This window comes from Nanorana parkeri, unplaced genomic scaffold (assembly GCF_000935625.1).
Source record: "Nanorana parkeri isolate BGI_ZX_2015 unplaced genomic scaffold, ASM93562v1 scaffold363, whole genome shotgun sequence".
NCBI classification, from domain to species: domain Eukaryota; kingdom Metazoa; phylum Chordata; class Amphibia; order Anura; family Dicroglossidae; genus Nanorana; species Nanorana parkeri.
In genome coordinates this window covers 273,183-290,630 of record NW_017306631.1, presented here as the reverse complement: position 1 = coordinate 290,630, position 17,448 = coordinate 273,183, and the positions used below count along the sequence as shown (strand labels likewise).

Here is a 17,448-nt window from a genome sequence, read left to right as displayed (position 1 = left end):
CTTTATAAATGTCAATGTCAATTTTCCTTAAAGACTTTTTGGGGTGCAGGAAGTACAGACTATTTCCTTTTAAAGACATGGTGCTTGGATTTGAGAAAAGAAATGGTGCTTGGATTTCATATTCTGTGCCAGACTAATGCAATTTCTTTAAAATAATTTTCAGAGGTTTTTTGAGAACCTAAATCCAATGGGGAGTGTTGCAGAGAAGGAATTTGAAGACTACTTGTTCAAGAAGTCGCTGGATATTGAGCCACGAAATGCAAAGACTTTGCCAAGATTTGTAAGCAGCTATTAGTTGTTCATGTCTAATGTCAAATGTTAATGGGAAGTGTTTTTAGACTACAATCATGTGAAAAAGTAAGTACCCTGTAATTGGAAATTGTTGACCTTTTCAGCATATTAAAACAGGCAAACATTAGATCTTAATTCAAACAATGCCTACAGATAAAAGTGACATACTTGAATCCAGAAGGAAAATTTACCTTTAAAATCATGTATTTACCAAAATATCAATAGCTGTAATGTGGAAAAGGTAAGTACACCCCTGACCCGCTTTAGCACAAATTGGTTCCTGTTAGCGTTTTGCATAGCTGCCCACCAGTCTTTGACATGAACATTTTTGACCATTCCTCCATGCAAAATTGTTTCACTTACAAGATGTCTGTGACTATCAAGAGCTGCCCTTTTAAATCCCTGCACAACATTTAAATTTTTCGGATTGCTTTGGATAATTAAAAAATCTATTTCCAGTTTGACTTTAACTTTTGGACAGGTGGCCTCACATTCTAATTAAGCACACTTTAAATATGAAGCAGAATTCAGAGTTGACTCGATTACTTAATTTATCAGGATCCAGGAGCAGCAAAGTAACCCCCAACAATAACATTTACACCACATGCTTTACAGTTGGTGTGAAGTTAGTCTCCTACTCTTACTGTGGCCAAACAACTTTATCATTGAATTATTAGTCTGCAGTACATTGGTCCAGAACACTTGGAGGGTTATTCACAAAGCTGCTGAAGGCAGCTGAGTGAATAACCGAGCCGAAGTGAACTGAGCCAAAAGGCGTTCGGCTATTCACTTCGGCTCTGTACGGCTGATTTCAGCCGTACATCGGCTAAAATGAGCCGTACATTAGTTGCCAGCGCCTGGCTTTGGTCAACTGAACATGCTCGGCGTTAACAAATTATTTAAATAACTGTAACAAAAAATAAAAATGTTGTAAAAATATATTTTTTTAAATGTAAAAAAAAAATACAACGTGGGGTCCCTCTCCCAAACCACACCAGACCCTTTAGGTCTGGTAGAAAAGTTAGGAGGGACCCCTATTTAAAAAAGAAAAAAGCATAGGGTTCCCCCCAAAAGTCATACCAGTCCCTTTTAGATCTGGTAGGAATTTTAAGAAATAACCCCACCCCCAAAAATGGGGACAAAAAGACGTGGGGTCCCCTCTAAAATTCCCAACCAGACCCTTGATCCGAGCTCAGGCTTGGCAGAGCAGGAAAGGGGGGAGGGGCAAGCAAGCGGCCCCCTCCCTGCCATACCAGGTCACATGCCCTTGGCACTGGGAGGGTGCTTTTCCAGGGTCCCTTTCCTACAAGCCCTGGGGTGTTGGTTGTGGGGGTGCGTGCAGCAGGTCTTATTCACATCAGGGTACCCCTTCAATAATGGGGCACCCAGCTGCAGCCTCCCCCCTCGTGAATGAGTAAAGGTTATTTGTACCCCCTACCCATTCACTAAAGCAGGGCTCAAAATGTAAAGTCATGAGCTACTAGCCAGGCCTTAAAAGTTACTCGCCACCAGTTAGCCACCTAACCCCTACCCTGCCCCGGCCTGAACTCCGCCAAGTCATCGGTGAGATGCAGAGTACAAAGATCAGTAACAACGCACAGTACAGAAGTCAGTGGTGCAATGCAGGCCTGGCCAGGTGTGTGACGCACAGTACAGAAATACGTTTTTAAAAAAACGCAGAGTGCAGAGGCCCTTGGTGTGACGCACAGTACAGAGATCAGCAGTACAGAGTTCATCAATGTGACGCAGTGCGGAGGTCATCAATGTGACGCAGTGCGGAGGTCATCAATGTGACGCAGTGCGGAGATCATCAATGTGACGCAGTGCGGAGGTCATCAATGTGACGCAGTGCGGAGGTCAGCAAGGTGAGGCGGAGGTCAGTAAGGTGACGCAGAGTGCGGAGGTCAGTAAGGTGACGCAGAGTGCGGAACTCAGTAAGGTGACGCAGTGCGGAGGTCAGCGGTGTAAGATAGAAAAGGGACTTACAGTAGTGATGTGCTCTGTCCTCATGCCCTCTTCTTCCTCTCCGTGTGGTGGTGGGGGGAGGCATAGATGTCTCCTCCATGTGAAGCCCCCAGCAGCCTTGTTGTGCCTCCTCTGCAGGTCCCTTCCCGCTCTGCTGAATGTACCCAGGCAGCCAATGACAGTGCTGCACTATCCCTCCCAGCCAATTGCAGCAGAGGTGGGTGGAGGTACAGGCTGCCGAGTTTACTGCTGTTCAGTGTAAAAAACCGGCATAGTACTTGTAGTGTGCCAGTTTTTTGCACTGAATCGCAGTTAACTCAGTGACAGCTGTATGTGCCGGCCGCTGTGCGGGGATGTCCTCCTGCATCTGCCACTGAGTCTGGACACTACCGCTGTGGCGATCGCTCGCTTCTGTTCTCTCTCCTCCTCGGCCGCTCTGTAGTTGCAGCGGCCAAGCAGGAGAAGAGGGAACAGAAGTGCGCAATTGCCGCGGCAGTAGTGTCCCATCCCTGGTCCTGCCGGCAGCGAACCCCCTCGATGACATTCTAAAATGGACTCGGATCAACCGTCTTGTTGTAAAAATATATTTTTTTAAATGTAAAAAAAAAATACAACGTGGGGTCCCTCTCCCAAACCACACCAGACCCTTTAGGTCTGGTAGAAAAGTTAGGAGGGACCCCTATTTAAAAAAGAAAAAAGCATAGGGTTCCCCCCAAAAGTCATACCAGTCCCTTTTAGATCTGGTAGGAATTTTAAGAAATAACCCCACCCCCAAAAATGGGGACAAAAAGACGTGGGGTCCCCTCTAAAATTCCCAACCAGACCCTTGATCCGAGCTCAGGCTTGGCAGAGCAGGAAAGGGGGGAGGGGCAAGCAAGCGGCCCCCTCCCTGCCATACCAGGTCACATGCCCTTGGCACTGGGAGGGTGCTTTTCCAGGGTCCCTTTCCTACAAGCCCTGGGGTGTTGGTTGTGGGGGTGCGTGCAGCAGGTCTTATTCACATCAGGGTACCCCTTCAATAATGGGGCACCCAGCTGCAGCCTCCCCCCTCGTGAATGAGTAAAGGTTATTTGTACCCCCTACCCATTCACTAAAGCAGGGCTCAAAATGTAAAGTCATGAGCTACTAGCCAGGCCTTAAAAGTTACTCGCCACCAGTTAGCCACCTAACCCCTACCCTGCCCCGGCCTGAACTCCGCCAAGTCATCGGTGAGATGCAGAGTACAAAGATCAGTAACAACGCACAGTACAGAAGTCAGTGGTGCAATGCAGGCCTGGCCAGGTGTGTGACGCACAGTACAGAAATACGTTTTTAAAAAAACGCAGAGTGCAGAGGCCCTTGGTGTGACGCACAGTACAGAGATCAGCAGTACAGAGTTCATCAATGTGACGCAGTGCGGAGGTCATCAATGTGACGCAGTGCGGAGGTCAGCAAGGTGAGGCGGAGGTCAGTAAGGTGACGCAGAGTGCGGAGGTCAGTAAGGTGACGCAGAGTGCGGAACTCAGTAAGGTGACGCAGTGCGGAGGTCAGCGGTGTAAGATAGAAAAGGGACTTACAGTAGTGATGTGCTCTGTCCTCATGCCCTCTTCTTCCTCTCCGTGTGGTGGTGGGGGGAGGCATAGATGTCTCCTCCATGTGAAGCCCCCAGCAGCCTTGTTGTGCCTCCTCTGCAGGTCCCTTCCCGCTCTGCTGAATGTACCCAGGCAGCCAATGACAGTGCTGCACTATCCCTCCCAGCCAATTGCAGCAGAGGTGGGTGGAGGTACAGGCTGCCGAGTTTACTGCTGTTCAGTGTAAAAAACCGGCATAGTACTTGTAGTGTGCCAGTTTTTTGCACTGAATCGCAGTTAACTCAGTGACAGCTGTATGTCCCGGCCGCTGTGCGGGGATGTACTCCTGCATCTGCCACTGAGTCTGGACACTACCGCTGTGGCGATCGCTCGCTTCTGTTCTCTCTCCTCCTCGGCCGCTCTGTAGTTGCAGCGGCCAAGCAGGAGAAGAGGGAACAGAAGTGCGCAATTGCCGCGGCAGTAGTGTCCCATCCCTGGTCCTGCCGGCAGCGAACCCCCTCGATGACATTCTAAAATGGACTCGGATCAACCGTCTGATGAGTATCTGCTCCCGTCCTAATTTGTTGTATACGGTGCACCGTAAGAATCACACAGACACAAGGATCAGGTCTATGATGCTCCTGTTTATTACGCTAAGGCACAAAGGTTTTTATAGGTAAGCAGCTAGTGCTGTGTGCAAAGGTCATGTGAGCGTAGCTTCTGATTGGTCATGTCCATATAAGGTAAACTTCCTTCAGGATCCAAACATTGTCATCTTGGGTGTCCCGAAAGGAGGCGCCATCTTAGTTTCTTGTTCTTCACACGATGGGAGGGGGTGCAGCTAACGGCCATTTTGAGCAAGGAATAAATAGTAAGAGGATAGCTACACACCTAGTAAGACAAATGGTCATTTTACTTGATTCCATAACAATTCCACTCGCCCCCACGCAATTTTCACTCGCCAATTGCGAGGGGGCGAGTGGAACTTTTGAGGCCTGCACTAAAGGGTTAAATAAAGTGTAAATAAAGAGACCAGACTTTCATTTTAAAAATCCTTTCATTGAAATAAAAACAAAACTGATTTTTGACATTTCCTTTATTAAAAAAACAAACAAACAAATTGATCCAACTATGTAATCCAGGGTCAATCACAATGTCAACGATTCGGCAAAATAAATTGTTTTAATTTAATGACAGCCCATTGTCCTCAAATAACTTGAGGATGCTGGTCTGTCATTGAAGGACAAAAACTGGGCGGAGCCAGCTGTGACATCACGGCAGGCTCCGGCAGCTGTTGTCATTTGCAGGGAGAATGGCCGGCTTCGGCAGACCTTTCTCCCTGCTTTGGCTGTGACTACTGCTCAGCCAAGCCGAAGCATATGCGTTCGGCTCGGCTGCCTTCAGCTGCTGTACGAGCTATTGTGAAGCAGCCCTTTGGTTCAGCTGAACTGAAGGGTTCTGGCAGCCGAAGGATGAGCCGAAGCTACGGCTAGATCCTTTGTTAGGTAAGTGTATAACCCTCCTGGTACATGTATATATGTTCAATGCATCTTTTGTAATGTTCTTTTTAGACAACAAAGGTTTTTTTCTTGCATGCATCACATGCAGGTTAAATTGGTGCAACCTCTTCCTGATTGTAGATACGTGCACTTTCACACAAACTGTTGCAAATGTTACTTGCAGATCCCACAATTAAATTTTGGGTTCTTGAAGACTTATTTTGGCATCAAACATTTAGCTTTTAGGCAAATTTTGCTGCACTGGCCAGTCCTGAACAAATTGGCATTTGTTTGAAATCTGCACCACTAGTTTATTTTTCTTTCCGTGAAATACTTAATTCTATTAATTTGGCAATCTTTTTGAATCCCTTTGCCAGGCTCATTGGCTTCGTTTCTGAGGGCCTTTGAGAGAGGGCCTGAGGGCCTTGGCGTTATGATATCACACATGTCAAAAGCAAAGAGGCCCGAGGCTCTAGATATCTGAGGTTTAAAAAAGACCAGTTCCAGCTGCATACTCCACAGGTTGTAATCATTGGCACCTAATATGGAACACCCGTTTCTGCATTTTCATACGCTTAGATTGTGGTAATGAATACACAATGTCAATGTTTAATGTGTTATTTTGTTGACACATTTTGCTGATCACCTTGTTCTGTAGGCACTGTTTAAATGAAGATCTAGAGGGTTTTTTCACAAAGCTGCCAAAGGCAGCCGCGTAAATAACCCAGCTGAAGGAAGTGAGCCCAACATTCGGCTCTGTACGACTGCCTTCAGTCAGCAGCCGAAGTGCAGAGGGACTTCGACTCAGCCGATCCAAAATCTGGATCGGCTGAGCCGAAGCTCCAGCAGCTCACTCGCTGCCGTTCGCCCCTATTCTCATAGGGGCCGAATGGCAGTGAGTGAATAGCCGAATGCCGTCGAGCAGCATTCGGCTCAACTATGCTGCTCGGTACCACCATGGTACCGAGCAGAATAGAAAAAAGTGAAAAGAGTGTAAAAAAAAAGATTGAGAAATTATTTTGAAAATGATCAAAAATAGGAAAATAATTTTTTATTTTAAAGAAGAAAAAATTATTAAAAAAACAAAACAATTGGGATCGAGCTAGCTGTTTCCTATTGGCCGGCTCTAGAAGACTCTAGCAGGTTCTGGCCAATGAATAACAACTGGAGGGAGCCGGCCATGACGTCACGGCCGGCTCCGCCCAGTTTTTATTGTTTAATGACAGATCAGCGTCCACAGGTCATTTGGAGATGCTGATCTGTCATTACAACTGGGCGGAGCTAGCGTGAGATCACGGCTGGCTCCGCCCAGCTGTCACTTCGGCTCAGTGGAGCCAAAGCATATGCCTTCCGCTCGGCTGAGCTGCTCGCCCACCTTCGGCTGCCTGAACCGAAGGGCTCTGTCGGCCGAAAGATCAGCCGAAGCTGTATGCTTCGGCTCAATAGTGAATAACCCCCTTTTATGTCTGTTCAAATATGTTTAAAGTCAACAATTTCCTTGAGGTGTACTTACTATTTTACATGGTAGCACATTTTATAAACCTATATTTAACCTATATAATGCTGTAAAATAAGCTATTAAAATAAGCTATAAGGTTGTTTTATATGTATGTTAGTGCTGCAACTAACGAATATTTTCATAATTGATAAATTTTTTTCCCCAAAAAAATTATATACCATCCCTAATTTAAAATAAAATACAGAAATGGAGTGTTACAAACATTTCCAATTGCAATAGCAGGCTGGATATTGCACCCGCCCACTGCTTGCTGTCCCACAGCAGAGGAGGGACCTGAAGGAGAAAGTTCTCCGTGGATTGACAGGCAGTGGGCGGGAGCAATAGCCAGCCTGCTATTGGCTACTGCAATTTGAAATAGCCAATAGCAGGTTGGCTATTGCAGAGGTGGCAAAGTCACAGCGACATTGGCTGACAGCCAGTCTCCCCTCTCCGCTGGGTTATGGCTTCAGCGGTCTGTGCCTCCTCCGATCTCCGCCGCCTCTGCCAATACAGGCAGCGGAGATCGGAGGGGACACAAACACCAGCATGCAGTGGGTTCGCAGCAGGGAGGAGAGAGCTGCAGAACGGGGGGGGGGGGGGGGGGTCGGGGGGACTCCCTCCGCTCCCTCCCAGCCAATTGCAGCAGAGGTGGGTGGAGGTACAGGCTGCCGAGTTTACTGCTGTTCAGTGTAAAAAACCGGCATAGTACTTGTAGTGTGCCAGTTTTTTGCACTGAATCGCAGTTAACTCAGTGACAGCTGTATGTCCCGGCCGCTGTGCGGGGATGTACTCCTGCATCTGCCACTGAGTCTGGACACTACCGCTGTGGCGATCGCTCGCTTCTGTTCTCTCTCCTCCTCGGCCGCTCTGTAGTTGCAGCGGCCAAGCAGGAGAAGAGGGAACAGAAGTGCGCAATTGCCGCGGCAGTAGTGTCCCATCCCTGGTCCTGCCGGCAGCGAACCCCCTCGATGACATTCTAAAATGGACTCGGATCAACCGTCTGATGAGTATCTGCTCCCGTCCTAATTTGTTGTATACGGTGCACCGTAAGAATCACACAGACACAAGGATCAGGTCTATGATGCTCCTGTTTATTACGCTAAGGCACAAAGGTTTTTATAGGTAAGCAGCTAGTGCTGTGTGCAAAGGTCATGTGAGCGTAGCTTCTGATTGGTCATGTCCATATAAGGTAAACTTCCTTCAGGATCCAAACATTGTCATCTTGGGTGTCCCGAAAGGAGGCGCCATCTTAGTTTCTTGTTCTTCACACGATGGGAGGGGGTGCAGCTAACGGCCATTTTGAGCAAGGAATAAATAGTAAGAGGATAGCTACACACCTAGTAAGACAAATGGTCATTTTACTTGATTCCATAACAATTCCACTCGCCCCCACGCAATTTTCACTCGCCAATTGCGAGGGGGCGAGTGGAACTTTTGAGGCCTGCACTAAAGGGTTAAATAAAGTGTAAATAAAGAGACCAGACTTTCATTTTAAAAATCCTTTCATTGAAATAAAAACAAAACTGATTTTTGACATTTCCTTTATTAAAAAAACAAACAAACAAATTGATCCAACTATGTAATCCAGGGTCAATCACAATGTCAACGATTCGGCAAAATAAATTGTTTTAATTTAATGACAGCCCATTGTCCTCAAATAACTTGAGGATGCTGGTCTGTCATTGAAGGACAAAAACTGGGCGGAGCCAGCTGTGACATCACGGCAGGCTCCGGCAGCTGTTGTCATTTGCAGGGAGAATGGCCGGCTTCGGCAGACCTTTCTCCCTGCTTTGGCTGTGACTACTGCTCAGCCAAGCCGAAGCATATGCGTTCGGCTCGGCTGCCTTCAGCTGCTGTACGAGCTATTGTGAAGCAGCCCTTTGGTTCAGCTGAACTGAAGGGTTCTGGCAGCCGAAGGATGAGCCGAAGCTACGGCTAGATCCTTTGTTAGGTAAGTGTATAACCCTCCTGGTACATGTATATATGTTCAATGCATCTTTTGTAATGTTCTTTTTAGACAACAAAGGTTTTTTTCTTGCATGCATCACATGCAGGTTAAATTGGTGCAACCTCTTCCTGATTGTAGATACGTGCACTTTCACACAAACTGTTGCAAATGTTACTTGCAGATCCCACAATTAAATTTTGGGTTCTTGAAGACTTATTTTGGCATCAAACATTTAGCTTTTAGGCAAATTTTGCTGCACTGGCCAGTCCTGAACAAATTGGCATTTGTTTGAAATCTGCACCACTAGTTTATTTTTCTTTCCGTGAAATACTTAATTCTATTAATTTGGCAATCTTTTTGAATCCCTTTGCCAGGCTCATTGGCTTCGTTTCTGAGGGCCTTTGAGAGAGGGCCTGAGGGCCTTGGCGTTATGATATCACACATGTCAAAAGCAAAGAGGCCCGAGGCTCTAGATATCTGAGGTTTAAAAAAGACCAGTTCCAGCTGCATACTCCACAGGTTGTAATCATTGGCACCTAATATGGAACACCCGTTTCTGCATTTTCATACGCTTAGATTGTGGTAATGAATACACAATGTCAATGTTTAATGTGTTATTTTGTTGACACATTTTGCTGATCACCTTGTTCTGTAGGCACTGTTTAAATGAAGATCTAGAGGGTTTTTTCACAAAGCTGCCAAAGGCAGCCGCGTAAATAACCCAGCTGAAGGAAGTGAGCCCAACATTCGGCTCTGTACGACTGCCTTCAGTCAGCAGCCGAAGTGCAGAGGGACTTCGACTCAGCCGATCCAAAATCTGGATCGGCTGAGCCGAAGCTCCAGCAGCTCACTCGCTGCCGTTCGCCCCTATTCTCATAGGGGCCGAATGGCAGTGAGTGAATAGCCGAATGCCGTCGAGCAGCATTCGGCTCAACTATGCTGCTCGGTACCACCATGGTACCGAGCAGAATAGAAAAAAGTGAAAAGAGTGTAAAAAAAAAGATTGAGAAATTATTTTGAAAATGATCAAAAATAGGAAAATAATTTTTTATTTTAAAGAAGAAAAAATTATTAAAAAAACAAAACAATTGGGATCGAGCTAGCTGTTTCCTATTGGCCGGCTCTAGAAGACTCTAGCAGGTTCTGGCCAATGAATAACAACTGGAGGGAGCCGGCCATGACGTCACGGCCGGCTCCGCCCAGTTTTTATTGTTTAATGACAGATCAGCGTCCACAGGTCATTTGGAGATGCTGATCTGTCATTACAACTGGGCGGAGCTAGCGTGAGATCACGGCTGGCTCCGCCCAGCTGTCACTTCGGCTCAGTGGAGCCAAAGCATATGCCTTCCGCTCGGCTGAGCTGCTCGCCCACCTTCGGCTGCCTGAACCGAAGGGCTCTGTCGGCCGAAAGATCAGCCGAAGCTGTATGCTTCGGCTCAATAGTGAATAACCCCCTTTTATGTCTGTTCAAATATGTTTAAAGTCAACAATTTCCTTGAGGTGTACTTACTATTTTACATGGTAGCACATTTTATAAACCTATATTTAACCTATATAATGCTGTAAAATAAGCTATTAAAATAAGCTATAAGGTTGTTTTATATGTATGTTAGTGCTGCAACTAACGAATATTTTCATAATTGATAAATTTTTTTCCCCAAAAAAATTATATACCATCCCTAATTTAAAATAAAATACAGAAATGGAGTGTTACAAACATTTCCAATTGCAATAGCAGGCTGGATATTGCACCCGCCCACTGCTTGCTGTCCCACAGCAGAGGAGGGACCTGAAGGAGAAAGTTCTCCGTGGATTGACAGGCAGTGGGCGGGAGCAATAGCCAGCCTGCTATTGGCTACTGCAATTTGAAATAGCCAATAGCTGGGGGGGGGGGGGGGATTTGGGGGAACTCTCCTCACTGCTGGGCACTGGGTGCAGTGGTCTGTGTCCCCTTTGATCACTGCTGGGAGCAGCTGTGATCGGAGGGGATACAGAGCCAATGAAACACCGGCTCCCAGTGCAGGGTAAAGAACTAGGAGGTCCAGATCAACTAATCGATAATGAGAATTGGGGGGGGGGGGGGGGTTTGGGGGAACTCTCCTCACTGCTGGGCACTGGGTGCAGTGGTCTGTGTCCCCTTTGATCACTGCTGGGAGCAGCTGTGATCGGAGGGGATACAGAGCCAATGAAACACCGGCTCCCAGTGCAGGGTAAAGAACTAGGAGGTCCAGATCAACTAATCGATAATGAGAATAGTTGACAACAATTCTTATTTTCGAAATTAATCAACTAGCAGCCCTAATGTATGTCAGGTTAATGACTGACAAAAAAAAAACTGTTGTTTACACTGCTTAGAAGTTCAAACTGATATTTATGCTCACAACTGATGTGGCCATTATTGATTTATGTATTATTGATTACTGATTTGGCTGATATTCAACCAGTGTATGGCCAGCTTTACAGGAAACATTGACAGAAGATGTATTTTTAAACTATAAACAGAAACCATTGCTAAAGTTTGTGCAAAATTGATTGTTTTGCAAAATATTATACCTTGTTCACTCTTTTTTTTTCATCAGCAAAAAAAGTACACTTATCCACTTAAGTCTCCTGGTGTGCGTCCTTCAAACACAAGGCCAGGAACAATGAGACACCCTACCCCTTTGCAGCAGGAACCAAGGAAAATCAGCTACAGTCGCATCCCAGAGAGTGAAACGGAAACAGCAGCATCTGCCCCGAACTCGCCTAGAACACCCTTAACGCCACCACCACCACCATCTGCAGCATCCAGTACCACTGATGTCTGCAGCGTGTTTGATTCTGACCCATCAAGTCCATTTCATTCACGTAGGTGTTATTGTCATATTCTGTTTTATTTGGTTTAGGTCTTATTTTTGTTACTATACTGGGGTGCTATTGTTTGGAAAACTAGGGTACTTGTTCAAAGCCTTCCTAGCTGCTTAGTGAACTAGACTCCCGCCTTTCTCTTGGCCTCAAAGGCTGCCGTTCAAAAGGAATGGGCCAATATAGATATGGAAGGGCCAGTTCAATATAGATATGGAAGGGACAGCTAGGAAATGTTGGCATTTGTATATCAGAGCACCAGTTACGTTTTTGCATTCAAGGCACGTAGACAGTTTATTATTCCACAGACATGTGTACCTTAACCCTTCTATGATCAGAGGTAATTGATGAATAGATACCCAGACAAAATTCAGCAGGGTTAGTATGCGTGAAAATGTAGTTTTCTATATAATACTTTAATTGTATCGGAGTATAACAGTATTAAACACGGACATACTGCTTTCTTCAGACCGGTGTGGCCTTTGCAAGCTGGTACATTTGTTTGCAAACAAACCCGACAGCTTGCATGTAACCATTATGTCATGGGTGGCATATTGATAACATGATTAGGAACAACGCTGATTGGTTCCTTATTGTTAGTTGAAAGCGAAGCTGTCAGAGACACCACAGTCTGACCGCGCTAGTAGCCAGTTTCTGTGTATGATCCTAGCTGTTAAAAGTGGAACATACTGTAGATAAATGTTACCTCAGTGTAGGACATGGTGCTGAGGATGTTTATCTACAGATTACAGTTGGGAAGCTGTTAAGGCCGTGACACACTGCATGCAAAGCCGTGCAGAGCGAAGCAAAGCTCTCCGGCACGGAGCTTCGCGTGCAGTGTGTGAGCTGAGTGCAGTCAGATGATTGACTGCACCTTCAGCCAATCGGCTCGTCTGTAACAACCGGCCAGACGTTGCATCCCATCGCGCCGGTTTATACGCGCGAGCCGATTGGCTGAAGTTGAAATTGTTCATCTCGGCACGCTCAGCTCTGCGAGCTCTAGCAAGCTGAGGTGCCGAGAAGAAAGTGACATGACACACTGCTCGCAAAGGCAGCGCGCCACCGCTCTGCGCTGCTTCGCGTGTAGTGTGTCACGGCCTTTATACTTGCATCTGACTTTCTCTCCATTAACACAGACAATGATTGAAATGGAATGGGGCCCCAGGCAAAGTAGCAACTTTGTTGCCCTTTCCCAACTTTCTTTTCTCCTCCATAACGCTTAGATTGTTATTGCTAAGGGCCTGTTCACACGACGTCCGTTTTCTGTGCTGACCTGATCCGTACGCTCCTGCACTAAAATTGCATCCCAATGTATCCCTATGTGTTTTATGGGCTACAGTTCTCACGTGCGCAGTCCGCTCAGGTTACGACAGAAAAAATACTGCATGACACATTTTGTGCGGTCCGAAAACGCGTCAAAAACGCACTGCACTGCAGCTAACATACTGACACCCCCACTCCAGCAAGAGAGATCAAAGGGAAATCGAGTAATGATCTCCCTTTGATTTGTTGTTAGAGCGTCGCCGTGCCGGTCCCAGCCGCACCGGCCACTTCGGATCACGGACCGGCAGCGGCGACGAGGAGACGGCGGGACATAGGTACGGGGGGAGGCCGCACACCCGCAGCTCCTGCAAGCGATCGGGCGTCTCTAAAGACGCCTGATCGCTTGTATGTAAAAAGCCATCGCTGGCTGTTTACATGCTCACAGTTTTCCCTCTCGCGTGCGCGCTGAGTGCCGCACACGAGAGGGGGGAGGGGCAGGACGTCTTAAGACGCCCTCCCGCTCCTAGCAGACAACGTTCACAAACGGCCATGGACGGAAGGTGGTTAAGGAGTGTACTTGATCCCGAAAATGTTGAAGTGCAGGACAAGAGTCCAAAGTAAACATATGCAACATGTTTGCACCAGGACTGGCACACCTCCAACACTGATCAGAGGACTGAGGGAACAAAGAGTGCAAAGTCTGAGGTATCCTGTACCATGTGGATACAATCTCATAACCAGACTCTTAGTATTTTTTACTAAGAGGCAACACAGCTCAGCCTCGGGGGGTGGGGGGGGGTCGTGGAGGGGGGAGCTGTCATCCAAAATGGCAGACAGGATCTGACAGCCGGCGGCTCTCTCTCTCCTCACCGCTCTGCCATCCTGAAGTAACAGCCAGAGCGCTCCCTCCTCCACCAACCCCCCCGCCGGCTTCAGCGCTCGGGGAGAAGGGCAGAGATGCTGTCATCCTGTCAGTTTCAGGATGACAGCGTCTGTGTGTGGCCGAAGCGAGGCTAGGTAAATATGTATTGTAATATTTACCAATCCTCTGTGTGCAGAGCAAACAATGGAGTGATCAGGTGATCACTCCAATGTTTGTAAACAACTGGGGACACAAAGTACTATGTGTCCCCAGTTATGAATGCTTTACAGCACTTCCTGTTCATTCATGAGTTTCTAGAGGATTCAACCCATTCATAACTGGATGATAGTAAATATTTCACTATCACAAGTATCACCAGTTACTGAATGAATGGGAAGCCTCTGTACTGAGTGCTCTCCAGAAAAGGCTGCAGAAAAAGAGGCATCTGTGCTCCAATTTCTTTTTCATTTTCAAAAAGGAAATGTAAGGGGTCTGCTTAGACCCCTGATATTTCCCCCGAAGCCCCCCACCCACCCCCAACAGTAAAAAAAAAAAAATAATTAAAACACACATATTATTGCAAATATCACAGAAAGAAGGCCAGTTTGAGCCAGTGAGGAAATGGGCAGCCCGGTATTTACCTGAGAGGTGTAGGGAGGTAAATATACTCTCTTGAAGGTCTGAGGAGAAGGCATGGTTACCCAAAATGGGGAGCAGAGGTAACGGAGGATAAGTCGACAAAATCTACTGGGCAAAAACGGACTTGGCCACCTCCAGAGTGTGCATGATAGTCGGATGAGTCAGTACAGCTTGTGGTAGTAAGGAAGAACAACAGGGGAGTCCCCAAAATGGTGCTGCAGAAAACGACTGTTCCATGGGAATCCAAAGTTTTGTGGTTTGATGCCTGCACCAGTCAAGGATTGGTGCTAAATGGGCCACTATAAAATAAAGACAAATGTCGGCTAGGGCCATGACTCCATCCTGTCCAGCTGGTTTGTCTTCCCAAACGAACTTAGTAAAAAAAGATTTTACCAAATGGAAGAATGGTGACGGAATATTGATAGGCAAGGTCTGTAAGTGATAGAGGAGTCTACGAAGAACAGACTGCTTCAGGATGTTTCACCGGCCCATCCCGGAAAATGTACCTTTAGCCCATGTTTGTAGATACAAGGAAATATGGGAAAGAAGAGGAGGGAAATTCAAAGTGAACGTCAAAAGAAATACTTTAGAGAAAGTGTGTCATGAGCTAATAGACTCACAATACCTCACTTTCGTATATCAGATAAAATAATACCACTATAGTGTGTAACAATTACACATCAACCGATATGGTTGATAACCTATAAGCATATATGTAGAAATATCTATGCATCTATGTGAAGCAATGAGGTGGAAAAAGGTGTTCCGTGAAATTTCCTTGCTACTAAATATTCTGCGGTCAACTGTTAGTGGTATTATAACAAAGTGGATGCAACTGGGAACAGCAGCAACTCAGCCACGAAGTGGTAGGCAACGTAAAATGACAGAGCGGGGTCAGTGCATGCTGAAGCGCACAGTGCACAGAAGTCACCAACTGTCTGCAGAGTCAATAGCTACAGACCTCCAAACTTCGTGTGGCCTTCAGATTGGCACAACAACAGTGCGTAGAGAGCTTCATGCAATCGGTTTCAATGGCCGAGCAGCTGCATCCAGGCCTTACATCACCAAGTGCAATGCAAAACGTTGGATGCAGTGGTGTAAAGCACGCCGCCACTGGACTATAGAGAAGTGGAGACGTGTTCTCTGGAGTAACGAATCACGCTTCTCTGGCAATCGAATGGACGTGTCTGGGTTTGGTGGTTGCCAGGAGAACGGTACTTGCCCGACTGCATTGTGCCAAGTGTAAAGTTTGGTGGAGGTGGGATTATGGTGTGGGGTTGTTTTTCAGGGGTTGGGCTTGGCCCCTTAGCTCCAGTGAAGGGAACTCTTAAGGCATCAGCATACCAAGGCATTTTGGACAATTTCATGCTCCCAACTTTGTGGGAACAGTTTGGGGATGGCCCTGTCCTGTTCCAACATGACTGCACACAAGTGCTCAAAGCATGGTCCATAAAGACATGGATGAGCGAGTTTAGTGTGGGGGAACTTGACTGGCCTGCACAGAGTCCTGACCTCAACCCGATAGAACACCTTTGGTATGAATTAGAGCGGAGACTGCGAGCCAGGCCTTCTCGTCCAACATTACTACCTGACCTCACTAATGCGCTTCTAGGAGAATGGTCATTAAATTCCCATAGACACACTCCTAAACCTTGTGGGTAGCCTTCCTAGAAAAATTGAAGCTGCTATAGCGGCAAAGAGTGGGCCAACTCAATATTGAACCCTACCGACTAAGACTTAGATGCCATTAGAGTTCATGTGCATGTAAAGGCAGGCATCCCAATACTTTTGGTAATATAGGTCAGTCAAAAATTTCACCAGTCAGCATGACCGGACTATAGCCTTGCAATTTATGTTAAAAAAGTTTGGGGACTGATAGAGCTTTCTTTTGGAGGTATATAATCACCTGGGGGGAAGGGGGGGTGGTATTTTTTTTTTTACTATATAATAAAAAAGTACCATAAATGTAGAAAAAAAGCAAAAAAGTTTCCCTACGTTATGTTATAAAACATTTATTCTTACCCGTATTTTTAGTAAAACATAAAAGTCGGGGTCACGTCGGGTAAATAGACACCAAATATGTCAAGCCTTAAAATTGCGTGCACCCGCAAAATTGAAAAAAAAAACGCCCATAGGCGACGATGAAAACGCTTTTACTGTTTATCAGTTTGGTGTTATCAGTGATTAAAGGAGAACTATGGGGTTAGGGATTTTCCCCATAGTTCTCCTTAGGGTAACGGGAGGACACAAACTAGCATCCTCCCGTCACCCTAAGCTCAGTATATAGGGAGCTGCTGCTCTCGGTATAGTGAGACACCGCAGCTGAAGCGGATCCCGACAATTATGTCTGGATCCACCCAGCTGTATTAATCCCTCGATTAATCGTTAATTTTTTTGATCTATCAAAATTATTTTAATCGATCAAAATTATTTTGGTCGATCAAAGTTCTTTTGATCCGTACTCACCTCTCCGCCAGCTTCCGGGTGTTCCGTCGGAGATCCGGTGACGTCACGGACATCGACGTCACCGGACTCCTCCCCCCTTCCCCAAGTGGCTGTTGACTAATGAAGGGAAGGGGGAGGAGTCCGTTGACGTCGATGTCCGTGACCTAACTGGACTCCTCCCCCTTCCCTTCGTTACCCGATGAAGCTGCTTGGGCCAGTGAGTACACATCCCAGCCGGGAGAGAAACAATCGAGCAGATTAAACCTTTCCCTGCGATCGTTTTTTTTTTCTTTTCTGACATCGGGAGCCGCGGCCTTACCGTCAGTCAGAAAAGAAAAAAGAGGCATACAATTGCATAGCTAGATTCCTATTGGCTAATGCACTTTGCAATAGCCAATAGCAAACAAGCTAATGCACCCGCCCACTGCTGCTGTCAATCAGCAGAGGGGGACCTGAATTTTTCTATCAGCTCCTCTTCTGGTGATTGAAAGCAGCAGCGGGTGGGTGCACTAGCTAGTTTGCTTTTGGCTATTGCAAAGTGAAATAGCCAATAGGAATCTGGCTATGCATTCTTATGCCTTTTTTTTTTTATTCTGACAACTGCAACTGGCAGAATACTAAAAAAAAAAAAAAGTTGGAAAAAA

The 17,448-nt window shown here is 46.4% G+C and overlaps 1 protein-coding gene across 1 annotated transcript in view; it reads left to right on the top strand.

Annotated features, from left to right (window-relative positions):
• SOS1 (SOS Ras/Rac guanine nucleotide exchange factor 1) overlaps positions 1–17,448 on the top strand; it is a 193,023-nt gene that overhangs the window by 170,664 nt on the left and 4,911 nt on the right. Inside the window, exons 19-20 of the mRNA XM_018558855.1 lie at positions 164–280; positions 11,331–11,598. Coding sequence (XP_018414357.1) covers positions 164–280; positions 11,331–11,598 — 385 coding nt within the window. The remainder of the gene's footprint in view (positions 1–163; positions 281–11,330; positions 11,599–17,448) is intronic.